Source organism: Bombina bombina, chromosome 6 (assembly GCF_027579735.1).
Source record: "Bombina bombina isolate aBomBom1 chromosome 6, aBomBom1.pri, whole genome shotgun sequence".
In the NCBI taxonomy this organism is placed as follows: Eukaryota; Metazoa; Chordata; class Amphibia; order Anura; family Bombinatoridae; genus Bombina; species Bombina bombina.
In genome coordinates this window covers 872,345,388-872,355,453 of record NC_069504.1, presented here as the reverse complement: position 1 = coordinate 872,355,453, position 10,066 = coordinate 872,345,388, and the positions used below count along the sequence as shown (strand labels likewise).

The 10,066-nt window shown below is 33.7% G+C and overlaps 1 protein-coding gene across 1 annotated transcript; it reads right to left on the bottom strand.

Moving 5' to 3' along the window:
- Positions 1 to 4,582: 4,582 nt before the first annotated feature.
- On the bottom strand, positions 4,583 to 5,518 carry LOC128662336 (olfactory receptor 1020-like). Its single transcript, XM_053716139.1, has one exon. It carries the CDS (start codon positions 5,516 to 5,518, stop codon positions 4,583 to 4,585), a length of 936 nt encoding a protein of 311 aa, XP_053572114.1.
- Between the last annotated feature and the right edge of the window lie 4,548 nt (positions 5,519 to 10,066).

Sequence of the window (10,066 nt, the reverse complement as noted above, 5' to 3'; positions counted from 1 at the left end):
GGAATATGTTAATGCCGTTGCGATATTTTAACTACGGCTTTTTGCGTGTATCGGGATAGCGTGTGAGAGAAACTTTTTACTTTCAACTTGCAAATACATTTTTAAATTTGTACTAATTTGAAATTCAGACCTAGGCCTCTAGTTATCAAGCTCTGTACGTACCTGCCTTCGCCGGCCCCAATACGCTTGCCTAAGCTTGCCTCACATCGCTGCCGCGGACCTGAATACGTTCGCAAAAGTTATAAAAAAAGCTGTCAAAAAGCCGTGCACCAAGTACGGGGCGATGAGCAGTGGACTGTGATAGTTATCACTCATCCAATCTCGCTGCTCTTCGGCTTTTCTACAGCTTTATTGATTAGCTGTCACTAATCACTCAAACTATACTATACTGTTCAACCCCCTATAACGCCGCCCCCGGAGCCCCCCGCAACTAAATAAAGTTATTAACCCCTAAACCCCCGCTCCTAGACCCGCCGCAACTAACAAAAATATATTAACCCCTAAACCGCCATTCCCGGACCCCGCCGCAACTATAATAAATGTATTAACCCCTAAACCACCACTCTCGGACACCGCTGCCACCTACATAATACATATTAACCCCTATCCTGCCCCCCTATACCGCTGCCACCTATTATAAATTTATTAACCCCTATCCTGCGGTTCCCGTACCCCGCCGCAACTAAATAAATTGTTTAACCCCTAAACCGCCGCTCCCGGACCCCGCCGCCACCTATATTAAACTTATTAACCCCTAATCTGCCCCTCCTACACCGTCGCCACCTATAATAAATGTATTAACCCCTATCCTGCCCCCCATACCGCCGCCATCTATATTAAACTAATTTACCCCTAAACCTAAGTCTAACACTAACCCTAACACCCCCTAGCTTAAATATTATTTTAATAAATAAAAATAAAAATTACTCTTATTAACTAAATTAATCCTATGTAAAACTAAATACTTACCTATAAAATAAACCCTAATATAGCTACAATATAACTAATAATTATATTGTAGTTATTTTAGGATTTATTTTTATGTTACAGACAAATTTAAATTTATTTTAACTAGGTTCAATAGCTATTAAATAGTTATTAACTATTTAATAGCTACCTAGATAAAATAGACACATTTACCTGTAAAATAAAAACTAACCTAAGTTACAATTACACCTAACACTACACTATCATTAAATAAATTATTCCTATTTAAAACTAAATACTTACCTATAAAATAAACCACATTGTAGCTATTTTAGGATTTATATTTATTTTACAGGTAACTTTGTATTTATTTTAACTAGGTACAATAGTTATTAAATAGTTATTAACTATTTAATAACTACCTAGCTAAAAGAAATACAAAATTACCTGTAAAATAAATCCTAACCTAAGTTACAATTAAACCTAACACTACACTATCATTAAATTAATTAAATAAATTACTAGCCAATACCTAAAATAAAATACAATTAAATAAACTAAACTAAATAACAAAAAAACCCCACTAAATTACAGAAAATAAAAAAATATTACAATAATTTTAAACTAATTACACCTAATCTAAGCCCCCTAATAAAATAAAAAAAAACAAAATAATAAAAGTCCCTACCCTATTCTACATTACAAAGTAATCAGCTCTTTTACTAGCCCTTAAAAGGGTTTTTTTACGGGGCATGCCCCAAAGTAATCATTTTTTTTACCTGTAAAAAAAATACAACCCCCCCAACATTAAAACCCACCACCCACATACCCCTACTCTAACCCACCCAAACCCCCTTAAATAAACCTAACGCTACCCCCCTGAAGATCTCCCTACCTTGAGTCGTGTTCACCCAGCCGATTCTATCAGCCAATCGGAATTAAGGTAGGAAAAATCTGATTGGCTGATTCAATCAGCCAATCAGATTCAAGTTCAATCCGATTGGCTGATCCAATCAGCCAATCAGATTGAGCTTGCATTCTATTGGCTGTTCCGATCAGCCAATAGAATGCAAGCTCAATCTGATTGGCTGATTGGATCAGCCAATCGGATTGAACTTGAATCTGATTGGCTGATTGAATCAGCCAATCAGATTTGTCCTACCTTAATTCCAATTGGCTGATAGAATCCTATCAGCCAATCAGAATTCGAGGGACGCCATCTTGGATGACGTCACTTAAAGGAATATTCATTCGTTGGGTAGTCGTCGGTTGAAGAGGATGGCTCCGCGTCGGTTCGTTTGAAGATGACTCCGCTCCGGTTGGATGAAGATTGAAGACGCCACCTGGAAGAAGACTTCTATCAGATGGAAGACCTCTTCAGGGCCCCTTGGATGAAGACTTCTAACGGATGGAAGACCTCTTCAGCACCCCTTGGATGAAGACTTCTATTGGATGGAAGACCTCTTCAGCGTCCCTTGGATGATGACTTCGGCCGGCTGGGTGAACACGACTCAAGGTAGGGAGATCTTCAGGGGGGTAGTGTTAGGTTTATTAAAGGGGGGTTTGGGTGGGTTAGAGTAGGGGTATGTGGGTTGTGGGTTTTAATGTTGGGGGGTTGTTTTATTTTTTTACAGGCAAAAGAGCTGATTACTTTGGGGCATGCCCCGCAAAAAGCCCTTTTAAGGGCTGGTAAAAGAGCTGATTACTTTGTAATGTAGAATAGGGTAGGGACTTTTATTATTTTAGTTTTTTTTTTATTTTATTAGGGAGCTTAGATTACGTGTAATTAGTTTAAAATTATTGTAATATTTTTTTATTTTCTGTAATTTAGTGTTTGTTTTTTTTGTAATTTAGTTTAGTTTATTTAATTGTATTTAATAATAGGTATTGGCTAGTAATTTATTTAATTAATGATAGTGTAGTGTTAGGTTTAATTGTAACTTAGGTTAGGATTTATTTTACAGGTAATTTTGTATTTCTTTTAGCTAGGTAGTTATTAAATAGTTAATAACTATTTAATAACTATTGTACCTAGTTAAAATAAATACAAAGTTACCTGTAAAATAAATATAAATCCTAAAATAGCTACAATGTAATTATTAATTACATTGTAGCTATATTAGGGTTTATTTTATAGGTAAGTATTTAGTTTTAAATAGGAATAGTTTATTTAATGATAGTGTAGTGTTAGGTGTAATTGTAACTTAGGTTAGTTTTTATTTTACAGGTAAATGTGTCTTTATTTTATCTAGGTAGCTATTAAACAGTTAATAACTATTTAATCGCTATTGTACCAAGTTAAAATAAATTTAAATTTGCCTGTAAAATAAAAATAAATCCTAAAATAGCTACAATATAATTATTAGTTATATTGTAGCTATATTAGGGTTTATTTTATAGGTAAGTATTTAGTTTTAAATAGGATTAATATAGTTAATAAGAGAAATTTTTATTTAGATTTATTAAAATAATATTTAAGTTAGGGGGGTGTTAGGGTTAGTGTTAGACTTATTTTTAGGGGTTAGTTAGTTTAATATAGATTGCGGCGGTATAGGGGGGGCAGGATAGGGGTTAATAAATTTATTATAGGTGGCGACGGTGTAGGGGGGCAGATCAGCGGTTAATAAGTTTAATATAGGTGGGGTCCGGGAGAGGTGGTTTAGGGGTTATACAATTTATTTAGTTGCGGCGGGGTGGGGATCCGCAGGATAGGGGTTAATAAATTTATTATAGGTGGCGGCCGTATAGGGTGGCAGGATAGGGGTTAATAGGTATTATGTAGGTGGCAGCGGGGTCCGGGAGTGGTGGTTTAGGGGTTAATACATTTATTATAGTTGCGGAGGGATCCGGGAGCGGCGGTTTAGGGGTTAATAAATTTATTAGAGTGGCGTGGGCTCCGGGAGCGGCAGTTTAGGGGTTAACATGTTTAATATAGTTGCGGCAGGGTCCGGGAGTGGCGGTTTAGGGGTTAACATGTATAATTTAGGTGATGGCAGTGTAGGGGGGGGGCAGATTAGGGATGTTTAGACTCGGGGTACATGTTAGGGTGTTCGGTGCAGACATCTCCCATAGGAATCAATGGGATATTGGGCAGCAGCAAACATGAACTTTCGCTATGGTCAGACTCCCATTGATTCCTAAGGAATCCGCCACCTCCAGGGGGGCGGATTGAAAACCAGGTACACTGGGCCGGAAAAGTGCCAAGCGTACCTGCTAGTCATTTGATAACTAGCAAAAGTAGTCAGATTGTGCCAAACTTGCGTTCGGAACATCTGGAGTGACGTAAGAATCGATCTGTGTCGGACTGTTTCCGGCGGATCGTAGCTTACGTCACAAAATTCTACTTTTGCCGGTGTGTAGGGCTTGATAACTTAGGCAAATCAGCCTCGCCACAAATACGCTGCGGAATTCCAGCGTATTTGAGGTTGACGGCTTGATAACTAGAGGCCCTAGTGCTTTAGCGTTGTCAAATCATTATGCATTTGTTAATTATACAATTCTGCTGTTTTTAATAGACCTTTAAGACACCACTTATACCTTTATTGCAAAATACCTTTGTGTATACTCGTAAAGATTCTTTTTACCTAAGAGTGGCTCAGTTTTTTTTAATATGTTTTATATATTATGCAAATAGCAAGAGTACTCAATATAAAGGTTATTTTTGTACAATTTTATTAATATTTCCCTTAATTACATTTTGCACATCTTTATTCCTAAAACTGTAGATCAAAGGATTGAGCATGGGTATAATCACGGTATAGAAAACAGCCACTACTTTATCTTGTTTTTCAAAGTCACTAGAAGAAGGACGCAAGTATATGAAGAAGACTGTCCCATACAAAAAAGAGACGCAGGTAAGGTGAGAGGAACATGTGCTAAAGGCTTTGCTTCTACCCTTTGAGGATTTAATATTGAGAATAGTATAAACAATAAAGGAATAGGAAACAAGAATTATCATTAGTGAACCACCTCCAAAACAATAGACAAAGACAGTTGTGGTCAGATGACATGGAAATGTCTCAGAACAAGAAAGTTTAAACAATGGTGGGAAGTCACAGTAGAAATGATCTATATAATATGAGTCACAGAAATCAAGATGGAATATGCAGCCAGTCTGTACTGATGACTGGAAGAATCCGATAAAGAAAGTCAGAAGAATAAGCCAAACACATTTTTTCCCGGTCATGATAGAGACATAGTTAAGAGGCTTGCATATGGCAACATATCTATCATATGACATATCTGCAAGAAGAAGCGCCTCGGTTACACCCATTGATGCGAAGGAAAAAAGCTGAATGGCACAACCCTCAATTGAGATTGACTTACTTTCGGAAATCAAGTCAGACAACATTTTTGGAGTTACTACTGAGGAATATAAAAGGTCCACCAAGGAAAGATTTCCCAGGAAATAGTACATGGGGGTGTGGAGATGTGATTTAGTATATACCATAGTCATCATGCCAATGTTCCCAATGATTGTAATCAAATAAACAAGCAAAAAAACCAGGAAGAGAATTCGGGATAGAATTCTACTGTCTGTCAGTCCGGAAAATATAAACTTGCTCACCCTTGTCTGGTTTTCAACATCCATTAAAACTGGTTCCTGAATGGATAGATAATATAAGATACCATAAAGTATTTGATAATGTTAATGTATTATCCTATATAGAAATAAATATTTGCTAGCTTTTTGCAACCATTTCTAAGAGGACTGAGCAAGACATGAATTGTGCACCCAGTCCAGTCTGTGAATACAGTCAATTACTGTGTATTATGTTCTATATAATGTCCCTTTAAATAAAACAAAAATATGTATTTCTATAAGAAAATTCAAAGTAGCAGATATTTTGTATCAAAAGTTCCATAAATCTACAGGTACATGGAGGATCAATACAGGGCACACACCTATTTACTATCCTCACATAGGTCCTTAACAAACCCCACAAGACTCCTAACACAAAACACTTAGGGGAAAAATATTTTTAACAGAAAGAAGGATAAAATTGAAGGGTTAAGGTAATCACTTGTCAAAGTCAAGGGTTAAGGAGAAAGAAGGGGTAAGAACACGGAAAATAATTATTGAGTAAAACATAAATAAACAGCAGTCTGAAGAAAATAAAAATAAAATAAAAGTTCTGAAATTAAATAAAAACACAAGGAAATGGTTAAGTAAGATAGTAATGTTTGGGGGAGGAAAAGAGTTAAGTGAAAGGGCGGGTTAACTGTCAGGGTAAAAAGGGATAAAGTGTGGGAAAGGGAAAGTATGTGTGTGGGTGCAGGTCCCTGTGTCTAGCATGCTATGTCTTTCACAGGTGAAAAGATTGCACAGTTCTTAAAAGACAGTATATCATGTACAGGGGAACCAAACCAGCAGAAAGCAGACATGCAGGTCAGTGGATGTTAAGGAGGCTCTTTCTTTACTGTGGACATACACATTAGTATACATTACAGATAAAAATATAGACATTACATCAAATAATTTACATTATATCAGATAAACTTAATCATACCAGCAATATTATAGTCCTCTTTTGTTTTTATCTCCCTTTACGGATCAATATAGGTCACTCATGTACCTGTAGTGCTGTAACATTCTATATTCCCAGGAGTTAAAGAGTCATAAAACAAGTTGGTATAGAGACAAAATAATATAATATGTACTTTAAGTAGCAATATATATATATATTGTACTTTAATTTGCAATATACATGTATTGGCAAAAATGCTTCTAGTAAAGGTTATCACTGTTTTAGTTTTAACATTTTCCTCTGCTGATGCATGTAAAGCATAGCTGTATATTCTCAGTGCACCAGCATTTTAAATACTGTAGCTAAGTCATTAACAGATGATACAAGCACCTTAGGCTCTCTGTGTAAGTGCTGTGTTTAAAATGCTGGTGCACATTGCATACTTAAATACACTTTTGAAACAGCTATAGCTTTTATTAGAAGCATTTTTGCTAATAAATGTATATTACAAAAATGTGTCCCTTTAAGTAGCTTGTTGGGAACAGTGTAATATTATAACATTTTCTGTTGTTTATAAATATAACGCACATTTTAATTAAATAATATAACATAAGTTGTTTCAATGATAATTTATGGAAACAAACATTGAAAAATGTATTATTAGCTGCTTGTATTTCTATTGGCCTGCTCCTCTCTCTTTAGCTTCAACTATTGAGCAAAAATATATCTATACGACACAAGCTTTTTAAAGTACAACAATATATTCGTTTTTTTGGTGAGCTGTGGCTTAATCTTTGGTGGTTATAACGTCTACCATGAAGATTAGCTTAAACCATGTTATAACACACAAGTACTCATATATTTAACTAATGGTATGAACAGAAGCATTGATAACCTGGAAATATTGCATACATAACTAGGATGAGTTTTCATATTAATTTATTAGTTTTTCACATGAACTGGCCCAAGTCCCCCAAACATGTAAATTATATAAAACATAACTATATTAACAAAGTATATATTTTTGCATGTAAATGTCATTTAAAATATGTTGGTAGGACCTCAAATATCCAAGTTTCAAGAATCCAATCATATATTTGTAAAATTAAACTTTAATAAACATTACCCTTCACTTAATTTAAAAGAGTTATCTTTTTGGTCATTTAGAAAAATAAATGTGAAAAAAGGGGTGGGCTGACCAAAACATAGATGATTTATGTGCATAGCCTAAATTGAAAAATTGAAAAGTTTGCATTAGTCTCTATATGGCCTGAGTAATTGATTTTTTAACACATGTTTATGCATTGAGTACTTAAAAAGGATTTTAATTTTTATAGTTTCTATTTGCATTATTTTTTATTTTTTTATGTATTTTTAACACTGGAATGAGGATGATTTTTTTTGTTTGTTTCATGTATTTTTGCACAGCTTTTTTTGATGGATAATCACCCTTTACTGGGGTTTGGTGCACCAAAATGTTCCGACTTTTGAAAATCAGTGGCTAGATATTCTCATTTATCACACACACACACACACACACACACACACACACACATATATATATATATATATATATATATATATATATATATATAAATAAAATAAAAAGATTTTATTCAATAACTATTTATATTTTCAGGAATTCTTATCTCAACTGTGGAAATTTATGTTGTGTCATAATGTCCTACCAATTTGTCACTTGCCCTACCAATTTGTTACATATTTTATAATTGTGTATTTTTATTGTGATCTTTTTATTGGACTGTTTTTTTTTTACCCTTAAACAGGTTTTATTTGAGCAAATAAATATTATTATTATATTAAATTTGTAGATTCATTGTTTTTATAGTAAGTGGAAAGTTAATAGTTTAAATGCTAGGAAAAAAAATACAAAAACGAGCAAAAAAAAAAACAAAAAAAAACATACAAAACACTTACCTTTCAATAGTCTCTTGTGTAACCTTTGAAAAAGTGAATGCACTTTTCAACGATTATTGCACTGTAGTGTTGCAAGTCAGTTGCAGTTTCAGTTCTTTTAAAATGTCTTAAAACGTATTAAAGAAAACAGTTCACTGTAAGAGCACTTTTATTTAAAAAAGTAACTGCAACGTGTTATAAAGATAGAGTTACATTTGCATTTCATATCATAGTAATTCAGTATAAACCTGCTAAATCACTGTTTGTATTTATTACCTGATACCTAGCTCTTATATAATTTTTGTATAAATGACAATGTAATCACACAAGGGAATAACTAATTGCTTTCTGATAAAATTATATAAATCCATATTAATTATCAACAGACAAATTACTGTCATCAGCTTAATCGTTATCTTTATTTTATTTTAATATATATAATTTGAGGTTTAAATAAAGAAATTAACAGACTGCAGTTTACAAGAATATTTCACAATTATACATATAAAATAAACAAGAGATTTATAAGTACCAAGCCTTTAACCTTTAATCACAGTAGAAACTCTAGTTATAGTACTACATTGTATATACCAAAAATTAAAACCTCAAAATTTTTCTTTGGGTAATTTTCAATTTTTCCCTAAAAATGTAAAGGAAGATATTAAAATAGAAAAGAACATACACCTGATTAAATGTATTGGTCACTGGGGCAACAAAAATCTACATTACACAGTGAAGGGGAATATAAGGGGAGAAAACACAAAAGGGACACTTTTGGGCCCAATAAATAAAATATATATAAATAATGTGAACAATTATCAATAATTATGTAATATTGTTTTCCCCAGACCAGGAAAAGAAAAAAAGAAAGATATAATTCCCCCTCTGACCAAGAGATGACAAATTTGGACCCCTGTTCACGCATATTAAATACAATGGGGGATATCAGGGGAAATTACAACAAAAATAATCATCTTTGGACCTCTTTAAGACTTTAAGGATAGATATAAACAGCAAACATGGCATTTTAAATGGTATAGGTGACATACAATAATTTTAAACCTGAAACCTAACATGTGTGAATTGTATCAATACACTAAAACATGTATAAGGGCTTACTCAGACAACTAATAATGTTGTTCTGCGTCAGTTAAATTAAATAAAGAAATAGTGAACTATGAGAAGAGACCATAAGGCATCCTACAAATATAACCCTGCCAAACTAAGTACTCTAGTAGTATAAAGAAAAAGGATAGCTATATACGATTTCTAAAATAGGGGTCAAATGTATTGTTACCAGAGCCTTTAACCCACATGATCTACAATGTATGTTAATGTTGGGATATCAATATAATGGCTGGGCTTGGGATATCAATATAATGGCTGGGTAAATATCAAGCATCATTCTGTCATGCTGACAGCCATCCTCTATGGACAGCATAGACAAGAAGACACAGGATATAGTGCATTATAGTTGGTTAACTATGAGAATTCAATAAAGACATGATATAAGGATTACTATAATGCATTACTAATCTCACAATATGAATGAACATGAATTAAAGGGATATAATGTTTTAATTCACAAACTATATCCATAGTACAATTTAAAGTACAGAACATCCCGTAATCTAGGCCGCTGATTACAGACTCAAATGAAGGTTATTAACGAAGAGGTCTTGGTGTGCATACATTTTCAATAATTCTCATTAATGCAAGACAACCTTAATATTTTTAGATGGTATATGACACAA